Source organism: Parus major, chromosome 4A, assembly GCF_001522545.3.
Source record: "Parus major isolate Abel chromosome 4A, Parus_major1.1, whole genome shotgun sequence".
NCBI lineage: Eukaryota > Metazoa > Chordata > Aves > Passeriformes > Paridae > Parus > Parus major.
Window position 1 is genome coordinate 4,220,368 of NC_031772.1, and position 19,667 is coordinate 4,240,034.

Consider the following 19,667-nt stretch of genomic DNA (forward strand, 5'->3'; position numbering starts at 1 on the left):
GTCTGCCCCTAGTCCCTGATAAATGGGATTATGTGTGGCTTTCAGTGCACTTCATTTTAGAAGATTTAGTGAGGAGCATGATGTGAAATCATGAAGGAATGAGCACATGAACAAATGCTCACTGCCCAGGGGAGGCTTCTTGATCTCACAGCTTGTTAAGGAGAAAACCATCTTGGATTTGAGTGTAGTGCCCTGGTATGGTCCTGAAGGACACCAGAACCATAAAATGTAAGTGAAATAAGCAGCTCCAGCCATTCAGTTTGTGGCAAGCTGCTCCTTTATCCATCCCTGTGGCTGTGCCTGTGCAGGGAATTGCTCCAGGTGGAATTATCCCCGAGTCTTCACTCCAAGAAGGCAAACTCATAACCTGACCAACAGTGACCACTGCATCAAAAAACCCTGAACAGTTCAAAACAGAAAAGAAAAAGTGATTACACATATCCCCAACATCAGCTGTGTGAGAGCTCTGGAACCCCAGGCCCTGGCACAGGTTTGTGCCACACGTCTGTCAGATCAGTGTGGGGTTTGTGATGTCAATAGAACATGTCATTTAAGTGTTGATTTTTAGGGAGTAAACATTAGAAAGTGAACAGGCTTGCTACTTGCAAAGTGTGCTTGAATGACAGCTGTTCTCTTTTCCTAAATTTCAGCAAGCAAAGTAGCTTGAAGTGTTCAGGAGCTAAATCTGTCAGCTTTCTGATACAAAGGAAATTTTGCGGGGTTGGAGCACTGACAGAAGTGGGGGTGGAAGGATGGTGACAGAACAAAAATCAGAAATAAATACAGCTTTACTTTGAACTTCAATTTACATTCTTGCCATATTTTAGAGCCCAAGGCAGACACTTTAGGCCACTGCTAGTGAAAAATAGTTCTGAAAGGCTGTTGGTGTTTGTAATCTCCCTTCCTCTGGACATCCAGGGACAGTCAGAGTCAGGGCGGGACTGGGAACGTGAGGCTGAGCTCTGCATCCTCAGGGGGGACCCAGCCAGACCCACCCCTGCCCTTGCCATGGGTTTATCACACCTGGCAATAAATGATAATAATGAAATAACCCCTCACCACTCTCAAACTCTCAGTATCTGGTGCATGGTTAGAAATCAATTATGCTTTTTGCTATCATATTTTTGGTACTGCAACTGCTGCTGCTGGAAGCTCTCTGTGTGCAGATTCTATTTAAATTCTCCTTTTCTTTTGATGTCTCTGTCAGCATTTGAAGTTGACTGATATTTATCACTGGTTTCCCCAGTGCATACCCCATGGCCCTCTTGCTTAATGCTGAACTGGCAATGGTGCTGGCAAGCATCAGACACGCAGAATAATGACTTACCTGCCTTCTGAACCTAAAGCTTTTGCCATTTTGGTGGAGGTATTTTATTTTTTGTTTTGATTTTCTCTGTAAAAGGTAAGGGGTGTTACCCCCAAAACCCTTTTAGTGTGGAAGCAGCTACTGAGTTAGCAGAGCTAGGCTGGAAAACTGGGTTTAATTCTCAGTGAGCATTCAATGGTACATCCTGGAGGCCTTGAGCGAGTCAAAGAAGTAGTTTAATTCATAGTTTTCAGTGTATTTCTCCTGCTGGTAGGTTACTCACTTGAAAAGTAGCCATATTTTACTGTCAGTACCATTGGAAAAGAAATAGTGCTCGTTTCGGTCTAAGTGAGAGAGAAGTGTTACCATAAGACAAATTTTTGACGAGTGTTCTTCTGTTGGTACAGATGGCATCTGTGTATTTTTATCACTATAAATCACTCACAGTTGGAGTCATACTTAGTCCAATATCTTGCTTTATGTTTATTGACATAATCACAGTTTCAGAGACGATATTAATCACTCAGTTCTTTGGAAACATTTGGATTGGAGGATGAAAAAACATATTTATTTTGAGAAAGCAAATGGTACAATTAATTTTCGCATATTTGTACATTTACAAATAATAAACAAACTTTTGCAAAGCAGTGAATTAGTACATTGAAACATTGATTTGTAAGCCTTGTTTTTCTCCTACAACACACTGCAGGTGTGTGATAAATCAGAATTTCTGCACCACCAGATAATGCACCGCAGCAAATTACCTGCATTTAAATGGAAACTATATTTTTGCAGTTTTTCCCAAAAGTCCCAGTGTGTTGGTAAGGTTCCTCAAGACGTCTTGAATTTGTTTTTTCTAATGTTATCATTTTTTCCTGCTGACCACAGCAGCATGAGCTGGTATTGGTGCTCCCAGCTGGAAAAGCTGGGGAGGGGAGGGTGGGTGGATTACACAGAGCGCTTGGATCAAAACAACTTTTTCCTTCCCTTCTTTTGGGGTTTGTACCAAGGCTAATGCCTTGTTTGGCTGGCAGCAGGAGCAGAGCAGTTCCTCTTGCACTGCACAGGTCACTCCTGCCAGGGTGGGAGCATCTTCTCCAAAGCCCAGGAGATGGGAGAGCAGAGCCTCGAGCAGCCCTGCTCCCACTGCTGAGTTTGGCTTGTACCGTGACATCCACATGAAAGGGACTGGGAATCCCTGCTGAGGATGCTGGAAATGCTCCCATCACAGCAGGAATGAGCTGTGGGCTCTGCTCTAGCAGAAGGGTGAAGAGGGAGCAGGCTCGCTCCAAGCTTTGCAAACAATAGGCCTGAAGGAAAACAAAAAATGATATTTTCATTTTGTCAATGACAACAATTTCATTTGTCCCCTGCTTTCCACAGGCTGTGTGGGGGAAGCTGGCCTGCATGCACAGCAGGAGGGAGGTGATGCCAACTGGTTGTATAACCCCTGGGACATGATCAAGATAGACAACTTCTTACCCACAGGTTTTTTCACAATTAATGCAGTTTTCCTCTTCTGAACCTCAATAATTACCCAGTTGAATTAACTTTGAAAGAATGGTATTCAAACTATGAAATACTTAAATTCAGCTAAGATGTAGCCAGATAATTTTGCACCAGTAACATTCATTGAAAACTATAAGAAAATGTGTGTTTCTATAGGCAGGCACACCCAACCTAACCAGTTTCAAATTTGTACACACTTGCATTAGCAAATTGAAGCTTGCTTTGCTCAACTGAAGCATGAGTCATAAAGATATCAAAGAAAATAACATCCAAAATTCCACCTGAAGAGTAACACATAATTAAAAAATTGGTTGACTCGAAGGAGCAGCTGTGTTCATAAGCAGAATTATCTTCAATGACCTTGTCTCTATCTAAATGTGCCTTCACACAAAGGGCCAGCGCTCGCTGGCCCTGTCCCTGTCCCTGGCAGCTCTCCGAGCACATCAGCACCATTATTCCAAGAAGTCAGGATGGTTTTGGCACTGCTGGGGTGCAGGAAGGTGGGAGGTGGGGTTTGTGTTTGGTTCTGGTTCTTGCAGCACTTTTATCAACTCGAGTTTGAGTTAATGACCCTGGGTAGACCAGGAGGATGCAGCATTTGTGTTCCTGATATAAAATCCAGTCAGAAACATCTCCCCGTCTTCATGGCATCAGTGGAATTCAGTTGCCACTGTAAAGGAGAAGGGGGAAATTCTTCACTTATATTTTTCAGAGGGGAGTAATTCCATTAAGTCCAGGGCAGTTGCTCTGAATTTACTGCCCTGTGACTGAGGTCAGCAAGTGTCCCCGTGGATCTGAGAGCTCTCAGAAAACAGCTGTGAGAGGATCATGCTCTGCAGGTTGTAAGGGGAAGGAAGAAATACTACAGAAAATAATTTGCCTAATCTCTTTTATAAATCCATATTCACACATCCATACATTTATATTCAGGTATTTACACATCATAGCAAAAGGGACATCAAAAGTCCCCCAGCTGAAGCCACTGGGATGAGCTGGATCAGCTTTGCCTGGAGCCTCTGACGTGAGAAGGGATTGTTTATTGCAAGCACTTGGAATTCTGCAATACAGTGCAGGCAGGAGGTAGAGATGGTTTACCTTGGATAACCTAAAATTCATAATAGAACCCGAGAGAAAAAAGCCTGATCCCATATAAACACATTTTCCTATCAGCTGAGAATCTTCATTGTCTTACCCTGATGGGTCTGGCACACTCAGATAGTGGAGTTTTGTGTACAAATGGCTTATAATAATTCATATATTGGGGTGTTAACAATGTTTATAATAAACTCAGATTAATACTGTATTAAATATACAGTATTAACTGTGTGTGTAAGCAGAAATTCCTGCCATTAAGAGATAATTGGGTGTATTTGTAATTAAGTAACATTCTCTAATGTGGAAATGACATGCATTATACTTCCTATATTGATTCAAATGTCATTTATATTACATACAAGACATTAATATTATATACAGGCAGTTGTAGAAAACCTTCATTAAAAAAAAAAGAAGTCTGCAGTGGAGTTACTTTCCTGACTAAAACTTTGTGTAGCTTTGTGTAGCTGCAGGGAGCTGGGAAGGAGGAGCTGGAGCTGTAAGAGGTCAGAACTGAGGTATTAAAGTGCAATTCTTTGGGAATTCCCCCGTGGGAGATGAAATGTCAGACATGTCTGTAATGCCCTTACAACCCCAGGGACCTCAGGAAGGTCTTTACTTCTTCCTTCTTCCACTGTGTCACAGGTGCCAGAGGGTGGTAACTTCTTATATAATCTTTAATAATGTCATGATGCAATGGAAAATATAAAACCTGATGGGAATTCCATGTCAAAATACTGCACAATCATTTCTTGCACTTGATTGTAAGGATAGATCAGCACTAAACCAAAAAAATAATTTTAATTCACATGTAAAGAACTATTGCTGGAGTTAAAAACTGGGAATTGTCAGATATGAGAGAGCAGAAGTTGTTTCCCCACATGTGCAGGAATGCCCTTGGTGAGTTGATAAGGCAGATTGTGCAATTTTCCTATCAAATTTTGTAAGATTGCTGCTGCAAGATTTCTGCCATCTGCACCTCATTTCAGTGAGACCGGCTGTGCTGGCGGTCCTTTGGCCACATCCATTTCATAACTGTAAAATTTATCTTTTTGGCTTGGATTTTACTCAAAATAAAATTTGTAAAGAAAGAAAAAATATAAAATGGCAAACTACACCACCAGCCCCTGCCCTGCCTGTCTCTCTGCACTTTGGATGCAGTGATTTCCATGTCATCTTCTCCCTCTGTTCATGGGAATGAATATCCAGAAATACCATCAGGACCTCTTTTATCTGAGCTGTGGTGGGGTACAGAGAGCAACACATTAGACAGTGGCAAGTAAGCAAAAGATTAGATAGTATTGAAGCAAGGTTTCATAAGCCTTGTCTCTGACATCAGATATAAAAGAGGTATTTAATAGAAGGAATTAAAACTATTTATAAGTACTAAGGTGATTTAAAAATTCTTCTTGATAACTTTCTGCCTTGAGTCAGAATGAATGAACAGAGTTTTACTGGCATGTATTTAAAATTTTTATTGAGAAAATCCTTGTTCAGATGCTTGATGTCAAAAAAATATCAACTATTGGGTATGAAAATGTATTAAGGTCTGTATGTGAGGTACATCAAAATAATTCAAATAATTCAACCTTGCAGCTCCACTCTTCTTTTTAAATAAAATGTTATTTCTACAAAGATTTTTCTCCCTACAGGTGCTAAGACTGTCCTAATTATTTATCTTGACACGGTATTTAGATCAAGACCTGTAATAATCTATTGTTTGCTAGGGTTATAACCAGATTTTATAGTTTATATTTGTGTGCACAGGCTTAGATGCTTTATTGGCAGGTGAGGACCATGGTTGTTCCTACATCTTCTTTGTGGTTTTTGAAATTTGAAAGTATTTTCAAATGCAAATGCCTGACATGAACTAATCTTGGCCTAATCTTCAGCCTGGTGCCTTGACATCCCTGTTGCTTTGGGGAGAATTTCATAGTTTTGAATGTCCTTTAAATGGCTTGGAATGTGATATATCAGAATATATAACATGTTATATATTGGAATATATAACATTACTTATAAAATATTTGCTATCTCAAAAATGCAACCTGTGTTCTTTTAGCTTCTCTGGCACTAGCTGCTGAAGAAAGGGAATTTATCAGATGGAATAGTTAATCCAGGGACTGGCTCATGTGTTTGATAATGCAGTTTGTTCTGCAGTGGCTGTGGACAGGTTGCAGCTTGCCTGTAATTATAGATCATATAAACACATTACAGCAGGAGTTTCTATAGGCACAGTTCCAGGAACAATCTGGGCTTGTTCTAAATAACAAATATAGCACCAGTGTGAAGTGTGGGAATGGACACATAACATCCAGTACAAATGCTCCTGCTGGTAGGACTCCCATTTGGCTGCTATGTACATGAGAACACAAGAAAAAATCAGTTCATTGGGGAGTGTTAGGAAGCGGTTGGAAGTAATTGTTTTGCCAAATTAGTAGTCTTGATGATAAGACCAAGTTCACAAGAAAATTCCTTACTGTGACTGTTTGGCACGAATATGTGATATAAAGGGAGGTTAAGTGGCTGTTCTTTAAAATAATTGAAAAAGCATCTTTTTTATGGAGGCTCCTCCTTGCTACCAGGCAGCGTTCCTGAGGGGATGTGTCAGGGGAGGGATGGAATGTGTGCAGAACACACAGGAGCATTTTTGGGTGGTTACATGGACCAAGCTGGGAGATACCTGTGGCTCCTCGTGACTGCATTCCTTCCCTTTCTCCTGAGAGGGAATTTTCTCCCTGGCAGGGTGGCTCCAGGAATCCAGGCACTGGCTGACATTGTATCCCTGCACCCAAAACTGGTGATTCCTTCTAATTCTCCTTCTCCACTCCTGTTTTTATCCTTATGAAACCTGGCTGGAACATAACGGGCACCTTCCTTTTCCAAGAACTCTTCCTAATAGCCCAGGAAGGTTTTCCTTACCAGCAACAAGGATTTCACTGGTGGTTTTGGGGCTTGTTGGAAGTGGCTCACTCAAAACCAAACATGCAAAACCTCACAACAAAAGAAATTTGTTACAAATAACCAGCTGAAGAATTGACTAAGCTGTAAGAACTGGGAAGGCACAAGGAGAAGATACAAAACCTGCAGGAGGAACTGAGGTCCATTGACTCATCCTTTATTTTTCATCCTAAATATTTCAAAACACACATTTATTTTATTTTGGTTTTTTGGGGGGTTGATTTTTTTCTTGATTTTGTGGGGTTTTTTGGTGGGTTTTTTGTTAATTTTTGAACATTTCTGTCATATTTTCATTGTTCCCATGTTTTCTCTGAAGGCCTGGAGGATAAGATTTAAAACATCCATTCATTGAAGGACAGTTTATGTACTCCTGTGTTACAGAAGAAAGGAATGGAAATATCCAATCCAGTTTCTTATGTGGGAAAGGAAAGTGGTGCAAAAATCAGAGAATAAAAGTCAAGAATCTTATTTGTGTTCTGCAGCTGCAATATTATTCATGCCCTGTGATAAATCATTTGCCATCCTTTTACTTGGCCTGCCCCCTGTAATATGGTGCAAAATGACAATTTTTCATGAATGTGTCTTGACTAAAAAGAAAAAAAAACCTATTTCACATCATTGTAGGGATAAATAAGTCCAATGCAATGGCAGAGGATAGCTGTTGTTTAATTTGGTGGACAGGAACCGTGGGATTCTTTGCAAACAATCTCATTAAAGCATGAAATTTATCAGGATATATTACAAGAAAATATTTTGGACAGTACTGACACTCTGGAATGACTTATCTGGAACTTTTAGAGATATTGGGCATGGGATTTCAACTCGTTCTCATAATAACTTTGGTGATGATGCTTATCATTCTTATTACTATTATTATTTTTATATAGCTGATTAAATGTCATAACACTTGGCAATTAATGTCCTATTTAATTACAATAGAAGGGCAGCTGTGAGGTGCAGTGATGACTGGCCTGTATTTCACCGCCTTTGAAGTTTAACTCCACCCTACAAAGCACCTTATTCCTGAATTATACCCATAATTCTCTCTCTGAAATGCTTGCACAAGACTGAGGTTTGTTGCCATCGACTCAAAACAACACCAAGATAACAAACTAAAATTTTCTGAGTCTAAACCACTGTGAAGTTGCCTTGTCACTTATCTTTCCCAATGTGCTGGGCTAAGATGATTCTGAAATGAATCTCTGCTCCAGTCTAGAAAGAAAGTTGGACAGCTTGGTCCATTTTGTTGTTCTAGTGTTACCAGACTATAAACATTTGAATTATTAAACTAATTTGCACACCAATATTTTAGTGAAAGTAGCCAGAAATATTATTTTCTTTTGTAAATGCTCTACACTTTCCTCTAGAGATACCTTTCTGGTAATTTCTGTCAGCTCACTCACTTTCCTTTTGCACTGTATTCTGTTCAGTCATTGGCTCAGTGAGTAGTGACAAAGCTACTTGAAATTCAAGATTGCTTTTCAAGTGTTGCTTATATTTTAAGAATCCCAGAACCAGGCTGTCACCCTGAGAATTAAACCTTCTGATCTTGTTTTCATAGTTTCTAGCCACTTCCCCAGGAAAGTAACCATAACCATAGACGTTTATACATTCCTTTAAAGAAACGTCTTTTGATGGATGTTTCTCACAATCAATGTGATTAAGAAGGTGGTAATCTAGCTATCCAATCCCTAGTCATTGTCAAGAATCTATAAATACTAAAATCACAGAAATAAACTTCCTTTTTTTCCCCTATCATTCATTGAACCATGTGTGAATCATTTCATGTCCCACAGCATCACCAGGCAACTTCTAGAAATTATAATACAAAATCAATCTTAGTGAGAGAAGTAAGGTACAGAACATAAATCACAATTAATAATGGACAAAATTCAGGAAAGAAGCTGAAGAATCTCAACTTTCTATTTTATTGTTTGTCTACAAATACTACACAGAGTAAAATCCGCCATCATTACAATAAAGCTGTGGTTTTGAATTACAGTGTAAGATTATTACACACACAGATTTGAGGTAATCAACTCTGTGTCCTGCAACAAAATCCTTCTGAAATAATTATAAAAGTAATTATGTCTAACCTGAGGGTTAGTTTGCAGAGAAGCTGTGGCTGCCCCTGGATCCCTGGCAGTGTCCAAGGCCAGGTTGGATGGGGCTTGGAGCAGCCTGGGACAGTGGGAGGTGTCCCTGCCATGGCAGGACGTGGAATGGGGTGAGCTTTAGGGTTCCTTCCAACCCAAACCATCCTGGCATTCTGTGAAGGTTCTGAATCCTAAATCTGAACTGAAATGTCCTGCTCTTTCCCATTTTGCAGGTTGAAGCTGAGTAAAGCCCTCTGCTTGACGCTGTGCTGAGGCTCCTGCTGGTTCCTGCTTCAACATTCCCGGGAAGGTCTGTCCTCCAGGAAGGGAACATCCAGGGAACCAGGTCACCTGGCCCTGCAATCTCAGACACCCTGCCTGGCCTGAGGGCACTTTGTAACTCCTTGGCCAAACACAAACACCTTCCAGGGTAAGTGAAGAGATTTGGGGATTCTTTGGAGTCGTTTTGCAAGCCCTGATGAATTCTAACTGCGTGTGTTTGGTTTGCCCAGACAGCGAGAGCCTGCCAAGGGAGCTGATTTCTCCTTCTGTCAGGTGTTTCCAGAGAGTCTCTTTCTGTTTGAGATTTTCAGTGGAAATGTCTTTGAGATTATAAAATGTGATATTTTACAGTCTTTAATCTGTGAGAGGAAATCTGTTCACCACAAGCAGCTCTAGAAATAACAGTCTTAAGAGGCAGCAAGGGAAATTTAAAGATAATCTTAAGGAAACTGATGACAATGGAGAAGATTGTCTACAGAGGTTCTGCTGTTGCCAGAAAGGGACTGACAAACTTGAAGATGCATTTAGGTGTAGCTGATCCCTCAAGATCCTTCCACTTTGCACTGTGAATGAATCAGGAATAGAAATTAAGTGTGCCTTGTTCCTTTCTTTGTCAAGGCATGAGTTATGACCCTGACTTGCTTTTAGTCTCTTGGTTTATTGGTTTATTACAGTTCAGTTTGTGTGGCTCGGAGAAGCAGATTTAGCAATTGTACATGGCAGAGATTTTCATGGTGCTTTGTAGTTCTTTGTCTTTCACTTTTTCCCAAGACTGACAAAGAATCTTGACAATAAAAATGAAATTATAGTAGTAATCTTTGCAGGCTTCAGCTGTCACATCCATAAAAATATACCAACAAATGTAAGTCCACACAAAAATGTTAAAGGACAAAGAAGACATCAGGATGTTGGAGGAAAATAAAAACCCAAACTGTTGTCTCTAATACTGTATTTTCCTTTGAAACAACTATCATAGACAAATTCAGAGTTTGTAATTTCAGCTCAGAAATTCTGTCGGGGAAGCCAGGACAGTTTTTCCAAGAGGAAAGGTGTTTAATTCCCTGGGATGGGGAATGATGGTTAAGCTCATTTGACAGAGAGCTCTCTCGTGTTTGAATCCTAGAATGAAATTCTTTGCACGTGTTTATGCATTCGGTGAAATCAGAGGTCTTTGTGCTGTGTTTACTGAACAGCTTTTATGAGATATAAATACCAGCACATTCTGGTGGGTTTCTAACAAACAGAATGGTCTGCTCAGTCCCAATATGGTCCTGTGTTAGAGCAGATTGGATGGTACCCTTCGATGATGGGAAATGCATTCAAATTCCATCCAATGGCATGTATGGCTTATAAATTTAGAGAGGCTGTGGGTGTAGAGGAGCTGATTGTGTAGCATTATCCATTACGTGCCTTATATCAAGTTTTGGCTCCTATTCTGTTCAATGATTGCACATTAGCATTCTTCTTGATCTTTGGTGCATGACGCTTCCTGCAGAACTGGTTTGAACCTGTCCTCCTGCTTGAAGAATATTCTTTCTTCTGCTCCTGTCATTAGAAAAACTTATTATTGATAGTTGATGATTTCCCAGAAGTCTTCCCAGTTCCTAAAGCTACAGGCTGGATCCTCAGAGCCCAGCCATGTCTCTGGAACAGCACGGATGGCTGGATGGATGAGGGGCTGCTGGATCATTTAGGAAAGGCTCCTGGTGTCACCTTCTACTTTGGCCACAGGTAGAAGGTTCTCCTGTGTCTTTGACCGATCACTTGGGTTAGAGCTGACTTATAATTAAAATAATGAGGCAATTATTGAGTTCTGGGAGTGATAGCCTAAATTGCACTGACCACAGAATTAGTAGCTTGTGAATTAGTAGCTTGTGAGGAACAGAGTTCTCTCTCTTCACTCTCACTGTCTGTAAAGTACATGCCTCTTTCTATTACACTGAGTTTATTTTAGCCCCATGCTCTGTGATGCAAAATGTTTTCATTCTGCTTTGTGGATAATCTTCCTTAGAGACAGAGAATTTGGGCTGCAGGGAATGGGGGAACATCTTTTCTGATACAGTTATATGGTTTCTTATTACTATTATTATTATTATTATTATTATTATTATTATTATTCAAGGATTTTACCAGTAGTATTAAGAGCTGATAAGTGAACAAAGCCAGGTATGGCACAGACCATCCCCAAGGGAAGACACAATGTCCAGAACATGCCACCTCTTCTTTATCCTTCTGGCTTTAACTCAGAAAAAGAATTCCAGTACTCTTATCTCTAAATAATACATCTTGTTTTTCAGCTGGTATGGGAGCATAGGAGAGCAATACCTCCCTTGCAAAGTAAGTAAAAATGTTTCAAGTTGATTATCTACAGCCGTATCTCAAATAAGGACCATTCTCACTTCCAGATATTCCCAAATATCTCATGTTGCCTTTAAGATTTTATGTAAACAGCACAGTCTTAAAGCAGCCTCCTTTAGCTGCAAGTTTTTAAGCCTCTCCTAATTAGTCTTAAAGCCTGAATGTGTTTATGGCTGAAGATCCGACTTGTTCCTGGTCCAAGGGCAGCACAGTAGGGAAGTGGATGCTGGGGAATATTCCAAACTCTGGTTTGTGAGGGGCAGGGGCTGAAGTGACTCCATCCCAGGGCAGACAGTGCTAAAATTATTTATCTCAAGATAAACTGAGATAGCAAACGTGTCTTTCTGAACACTGGAGTGTGCTTCAGGCAGGATGGAGCTGATGCTTCACCAACAAGCTGCAGAAGGTGCTGATGCCTGAGCAGCTTGGAGGAAGGGGTTTTGTTTTTCCATTGTTTCACGACAAAAGAAACTGAGTGTTAAAGCAGATTCTTTAGAATGCTGCAACAGCACATCAGGCAGAGAGAGGCTTGTTCCATGTCTCTGTGGTGGTGAGCTGCCTTTTTAGCCTGTGTATACCTGACAAATCATGCAAGTGAAAACTTTTCTTGACAAATATAATCATACACAGATAAAAATAGTTAAAGAATAGTAAATATGGTAACAATAGTAAAAGAACAATTATGTGTAAACCAGGTAGTGGAAAGCAGAGCAGAAAAGCTGAAGTATTACCAGTGTGTGAATGAGGTAATGTAGAAAACACAATCTGGTGACGACTTAGTGAAAGGGAAAAATAAATAAGGAAAAAGTAAATAATCTGATATAAACATAAAAGCACCAGGTAATGTGGATTGCAGTAACACATGGAATGTTGGCACTGTGCACATGTGGACTCATACACCCGGGTAAATCATCAGCACTCCCCCAACAGGGAACCCCTTCTGAGTGCTGCTTCCTAAAACCCAGGGATGACTGGAAACCACTCATTTGCTAAGGTTCTGTAAATGAGGAAACAGAAGGCAATTAGTGAAAGCCAAGTCTCTTTAATCTCTCACTGCTCCATGGACTTTGTTCTCGCTCTGGAGTTTTATACAGACTGGGAGGAAGGTGCAAAGTATAACCTTGTTCATTATAAACGAGTAATCCTCCATATCCATGGGGTGTATTAAAACATCATTTGCAACCCAAGTGCAGGTGGCTGGCTGATCCAGGAGGGAATTTTCAGTAGCTGAGAAAAGAGTAATCTGATGGAGTGGTTAAAACTGGGAAGTGCTTTGAGTCAGTAGCAATGATCCCCAAAATGATGAGCTGTGTGTTGCCCCACCGTGCACCAACATGATTCCTCAAGTGTTAATCAGGTTGAGATACTGAAGGGGAAAAAACTTAATTCCTACAACTTTTGTGCTTCCTAAAACTGGGTGCATTTTGCTGGCTTGGGGCAGTGACTGGTTTTGCCAGCAGTGTTGTACAGGGTTAGATTTACTGTGCTACAGTTAATTCACATATTCTAGTTTGGAGGCAGAACAGTTGCTGTGCTGGCAGAGTAAAGCAAGTCAGAGACTAGACAGTGGAGCTGTGACAAAATAGAAATTCCTTCCTCAAAAAATCCAGCAGTTGTGGGTTTAAACTGCAACTGTTCTAATTGTGAAATCAAAAATAAAATCAAAATACACATTTGACTGGAATTTTGACTCTTTTCCAACCTGAAACATAAATAAAGAGTAGTTATAAAATAAAGTGCAACAGCACACTCTGTCCCTATCAGCATAAGGATATCACTCTTGGAAGAATAAGTTAGAACTTGTCAGGTGGCTTGTGGGCTTAAAAAATAAAAAACAAACCACCAAAAATCATACAACACAATCAGGAAAACAGATATTCATCGCTTTACATAAGGCTCCTATCTGAATTCTTTCTTGTGCTAAAAGGTTTTATAAGATAACAAAAACTTTTATGCTCAAATGGGTGATAAAAGCTATAAAAGCTCCCAGTAAATGGAAGTTCTCATAAACAAAACCCCAAATCCCATTTAAAAGAACTGTTTCATGTTTATGCTGCCAAGTTGCTGATGGTGCATAAAGTTGTTCTCTTAATAATGAGTTGGGTAGAGGAACGCCCAGCATCCAAAAATGTGTTACCTCCTCAGAGATCTGCATTTTAATCAGCTGATGAAACAGATGTGGGAGGATTGTCAGGAGCTCAGGTTCTGAAATCTCAGAGAAGTAACTATAGAACTTATACATTTTTATAGGAAAATAATAAAAAAAAAAAATTATCAAGTTGGTTTCTTGCTTTCTACCTGCCTGGTAAGAGACAAGTCAGAAATGGAAGCTTGCTCAGAAGTGGAAAGGGCTCAAAATTAATTTTTTTTTTTTTCAAAAATAAATTCTGCACAATGTTTTACCTCAGCAAAACCAAAAGCTTGCTAAATGCAACAATAACCTGGAAACTTTGCCATGTTGCATTAAGACAAACAGCACAAACTCTGTACTCACAGAAAATTGAAATTTCAGGTGTAAATTGTAGGAATATATCAAAACTTAGGTCACTCCAAGAGAGAGAAACTATGAAAAAAAACTTCCAAATTTCATGACAGAAAGATATATGTTATAATATATCCTACATATAGCCAAATATTATGATGTAGAAGGGAAGCTCTGTAGGTCCCAACATGGGATGAGGCATTTCAGTCAGCCTCTTTGGCTGCTACTATAGCAGCAGTAGCAATGTGTAGTAAACTTCTAGTAGTTACTATTGGTCTTGAAGCAAAAGGAGGTTAAAATATCCCTATTCCACTCTCTGTGCCTGGATTTCTCAAGATATTCAGCTGTATTGTTGTAATCTCTGTAATGTGTGATACACATTGACCAAAGAACTGTACAGTACACTTGTTGCTTAAATTTCCAATCATCCTTCATCCTCAGCCATAGAAATTTCCTAGCAGTTGAATAATGGAAATGATGATGCATCAGAAATTAAGTATATCTTAAGGCATTCTTTCATCTTGAGAGGTTTTTGGGTAGAAAAACAGTCTCTAAAATCTATAGCAGATTTTATTTATGGATGTTAAGAACTTACTCCCTCACTTTTAATAGTTTTATATTCTAAACACTACTTGCTTGATAATTTCAGATTTTCTTTAAAGATGGGCCAGCTGTTTCTAAAACACATTTTTAATCACATACAAGTAACAGCAAAGATAAACCCCCAAATTCTTGTCTTATTCTCCCCAAAAATCACCAAGGTACCAAGCCTTATTTTAGTGTGCCACAAGCACAGCTCCCTTATCTCCTTTAATAAGGAGCTGTTCCTCAGGCAGTCTGTCCAGGAGAGGGAAATGCAAATTGTTGCTTTGGAATTGAACTGGTTTCCTACTCTTTGGTCATAATGAATGTAATATCTTTCCTTGGCATGGAACTGTGGGGTGTTTAACTCCCAGATCAGCTGCTCCCTGTGTTCCACATGTCTGCAGGCCCTTTCCTTTATCACTTCCCTTCCAGCATCCCTCAGCTGTAAATTAGAACTGGCAGCATAACACAGATATCACTGCTGGGGCTCACAGGACTTCTGCAGCGTCAGGAAGAAAGTTTAGCACCATCTTTCTGTTTTGTACTGAGCCTCAAAATGTTGTATTTATCATGCAATGTTATGTTCTGAAGGGGTTTTTTGCAATTGGTATTTGATATTTGGTAAATGATAACTGGCAGTGTTTCATGCAGCTGAGGCTTTTACTCCTTGGCATGCTGAATAAGGTATTTAATGGGTAGGAGGAAAGTTGTTCAATGAGGGTTTTTTCCTTCATCACCAATCTCCTGCATAGCAATAATTATCTGAAACAAAGTAAAGTGACTGTTAAATAACCTCAACAATTCAAACAGGAAAATGGTTAGAACAAAGGGATTACTTCTGCTTCAGGGTAAGTGCAGCATTGTAATATTTAATTTCATACCATGAAATACAATCTTTTGAGTAGTTGAAAATACTGAGAGCCATCACAAACCCAGTGTCCTTATAAAACTAAGTAATTTATTCTGTTTTGGTACTCCACGTGCTGCTGTTATACTCTAATACAAAGATGATTTTTCCTCTCTGGTGGCACAGTAAAAGTAGAAGTGTATTTGCATGTTCCTTGATAATTTTAGATTATAAATCATCCTAGCTACTAATCAATAAATGCAATGTTAAAATCTAGATTTTTCTTTTTTCATATTCAAAGTATTTCCATTTCTTTTTGAACTATATATATGACAACTGATAACACAACTTATTATAAGGAATATATTAATGGGCTAAGAGAGCTTTCCTTCACTCTTTATGGTCTGATCATGAGCTAGTGCCAGCAAGGTAAATGAGAGTCTTTAACCCATACTCTATACTCTGTATACCCCTTCTGCTCACTGAATTTTCTTACCACTGAATGTAAAAGGAGAATTATAATTCTGAAATCACCCAAGAAGCATTTCAGAGCCAATCCTGCACGTTACACTTTGCAAGGCACCTTGTTAAAACACATTTCTAAATGAAATATGAAATGATACAGCAGCTAAAAAGTCATTGTGGGTGAGCACACAGAAATGCTTGTATGGAACAGTGGGAATGATGGGCTCTGGACAGCCAACGAGTGCTGTCCTAAAACAATTCAAGGTATTTCACCTCATGTGCTTTCTTATTTTCTTCTTGTGGGAAGTAGAGCCACGAACCACAAGGACAAAGGATCAGGCAATGCTAAAGCCAACTTTCCATCCTTTCTTTCAGCATTCTCTACCCCAAAATTGAGAGGTGGCTCAATCAAAATTGAGATGGGGCTCCAGAGTCAATGCTCCAACACTTGTGAGCTGTTCCCCAGCCAGACCTTTGCTCAGGACTCAGGGTTGTTCCCCACCACTCACCTCCTGCTGCTCCTCTAGATCCCCTCTGCCCCAGAGAGCAAAATCTGCTGGTACCAGGCATGGCCACAAAGCCTGACCTGCTCGGGCTGTGACCATCCTGAATAATCTTTGCTATAAACACACACTTCTGAACAGACCTCAGTTTCCAAAAGCCAGTGATGTACTTGTGATTTGAACAGCAAGTCCTAGACATCTGCTCTCTTGTCTGAAAATGCCTCGCATCATCTTTGTGGAAATTCCTGGTGCTCAGCTTTGGCTGCTACAAGAGCAGAGCCCTGCAGCCAGGCTGTCCCAGCCTTTGGAAGGAGGAGAGGGATATCTGCCTTTGATTTCCTCCCCCAGGTGCTGTCCCACCACCAGCACAGCCTGACTGGGCAGCCCAGGGCTACAGGAACAGAGTGGGGTCACTGGGCTGTCTGGATCGGGTCCTTTGGGATGAAGTGGGGGCACTGGGCTCTCTCTGCAGACTGGCACCTTCCACCAAACCTCAGGTGAAGGTGAAAGGGAGGATCACACAAACAAAGCCTCTGCTCATCAGCTGGGTCTGACTTCACTTCCTGCTCTAGAGCCTTCCTTCAGCTGAAAGCAGATTTTTATCTGCCTCATCAAGTTGCTTATGGGGCGCTGCTGCCTGCCAAGCTTTGTAACCCTCTGTGCCTCAGTCCTTCGGAGAGCTTCCCAACCCCATAAATAATGTAAGTATAAATGTTCTAAACACTGTTCCTGGTCTTCCCAAGGGAGTATTTTTCTACTTTATATCAAAGCAGTTTTGTTCCTTGTAGCCCCAGCTGTCACAGCCAGAATTCCAGAGCAGGTAACACCCTGCACACCCCAGTGCAGCACCATCCCAGGGTTTGGATGTACATGGAATTTTGGTCACATTAAAATGCAGAAGCTTTGTTTGAGGCTCTTTTCATTACCTGGTACAGATCACCATGCATGTATTACTTACTGTTGTTATTTATGACTCCAACAATCCTCACCACATCTACAAAGCCTCCTGGAAGTTGTTCTGTATTTCCATTACAATGGGATGACTTGGGGCCTGCTTTCTGCTGACCCTGGTAGAAATTTCTTTATTAAGCAGGGCAATGTGCTGCATGCAAGTAACATTCCTGAGCTGGCAAACCAACAGTGTTTCCACATTTTATATGACAGCACCTTTTCTCCCCCGAGGAGTATTAACTGCAATTTCTGTAGGTTCCTACTGAAGCACAAAACACTTTCTTATGGTCTGTGAAAAACAGAGGCTGTTGTAATCATATTTTGCTGCTTTCCAAGGAATGCTCTTTTTAAAATCGTCTGAGAAACCACTAACAGCTCTTCCAAACTGGTGAAGCAAAAATGAGTTTTTATGACAAGATTTTCTTTGCATTTAGTTCCTTTGTAACCAGTGGGATAGAATTTACCTGAAATGCTTTTTATAAACACTCCTGTGCAAGGTAGAGTGGCTCTTTGGGTTTAATGCCTAGAGGAAAAGTGAAACTTTTTATATGTGATTAACGTCTCCAGATTAAAATTAAATTAAAATAAATAAAAATACCGGATTGTTGTAGGCACTCACTCTAAAATCCATACCTTTCCAAATACCTGTTGAGCAGACTTAGTGAACACTTTTTAATTTCAGAGACAGAGCTTTCAGTGAGTGGCCAGTGTAGAACAGTGCAGAAGGTATTGCTCCATCACCTCAGAGGTATTTTGCCCTAATGTGGTACTACATAAATTATTTTTTACTCTGTGTGACTGACTGTACTATGTGGCCTTACAGCACAGTGAGCGTGTAGGGGAAACAAACTGACAACATAAAGAATTTCAGGTTTATCACTAAGAAGAATATTCATTACACAAGATTCTACAATTATGTTATTGCTACATGACCTTGCAGAACAAAGTTATGTTCTCAGTTAGGGCTTGCCTGACGCTGCCAGAGGAATCCAACTCAAAATACGCTGGATTGAGAAACCGAGTTTGCATTCTTCTCTGCAGAGTGAGGTTTTGAATAAGTAACAAACTCCATCCTTTCTAGGCAAGAGTCGTGTGGTACTCCACACATAGTGACAAGGGCTGGGAATGACAGGACAAGGGGGAACAGCTTCCCACTGACAGGGGATGGGAATATATGGGATATCGGGGAAAATTCTTCCCTTTGAGGCTGGTGAGGCCCTGGCACAGGTTGCCCAGAGCCGCTACGGCTTTTCCATCCCTGGAAGTGTCCAAGGCCAGGTTGGACGGGGCTTGGAGCAACCTGGGAGGAAAGTGGAAAGTGTCCCTGCCCGTGGAAGGGGATGGGCTTTAAGGTCCCTTTGAACCCAGAGCACCCTGGGACGCTCGGATCGGTCGGTCCCTGCAGGTAGCAGGGATGCGGGTACAAAACCTGCTCCTGCCTCGAGCCGGCAAGGGCGACCGCGGCTCCTGCAGGTGGGAATGGCTCCGTGGCCAAGTCCCTAACCTCCCGTGAAAAGAATATTTAAGTTCATTTGAGCAGCAGATAACTACGGGTTTACACTCCCGCTACACGCGTTGGAAAGAGAACAATAGCAAAGGGCTTTACAGAACGGTGTGAGGCATTGCTCGGCGATGTCTGGCTGTGCGGGGAGCGCGGTGGGAGCGGGGCCCGGTGCCGGTGCCGGGCCGGGCCGGGCCCCGCCCGCAGCTGTGGCCCGCCCAAGGCGCGGCCCGCGCAGGTAAAGCCGGAGCGGCCCCGCCGCCGCTGCCTCAGTCCCGCCGCGATGTTCGGGGTGCAGCAGCAGCTGCAGCCGCCCGCGCTGCCCCCGCACCTCTCGCAGCAGCAGCACCACTACTACCGGCGGCAGCAGCACTACAGCACCCTGCCCGTCCGCCGGGCCTGCCCCGAGCCGCCGCCCTGCCCCGAGCCCCCGCCGTGCCCGGAGCCGCCGCGGCCGCTGCCCTGCCTGGACCCCGCTCCGCACCAGCAGCAGGACGGTGCCGTGGCCTACGACCGGGTGCGAACCTACGGGCCGGGCTGCCGCCGGGTCAGCACCTCCTGCTCCTCCCGGGCCGCCTCGCCGCTGGACTGTGGGCACGGCTGCGACCCGCCACAGGTACGGCGGACACGGACCGGCCCCGGCCCAGCCCGGCCCGTCGGGGCTGCTCCCGGACCGGGACCCTGCCTCAGCCCGGCCCCGAGCTCGGGGCTGCTCCCGGACCGGGA

General features: G+C 41.8%; 1 protein-coding gene across 2 annotated transcripts in view; it reads left to right on the forward strand.

Annotated features, from left to right (window-relative positions):
* The first annotated feature begins 19,209 nt into the window (after positions 1–19,209).
* The window catches only part of POF1B (POF1B actin binding protein), a 17,648-nt gene continuing 17,190 nt past the window's right edge, over positions 19,210–19,667 (forward strand). For both annotated transcript variants that reach the window (XM_015626538.3, XM_015626537.3), the window contains exon 1: positions 19,210–19,557. In XM_015626538.3, coding sequence (XP_015482024.1) covers positions 19,225–19,557 — 333 coding nt within the window. In that variant the 5' untranslated portion in view covers positions 19,210–19,224. The remainder of the gene's footprint in view (positions 19,558–19,667) is intronic.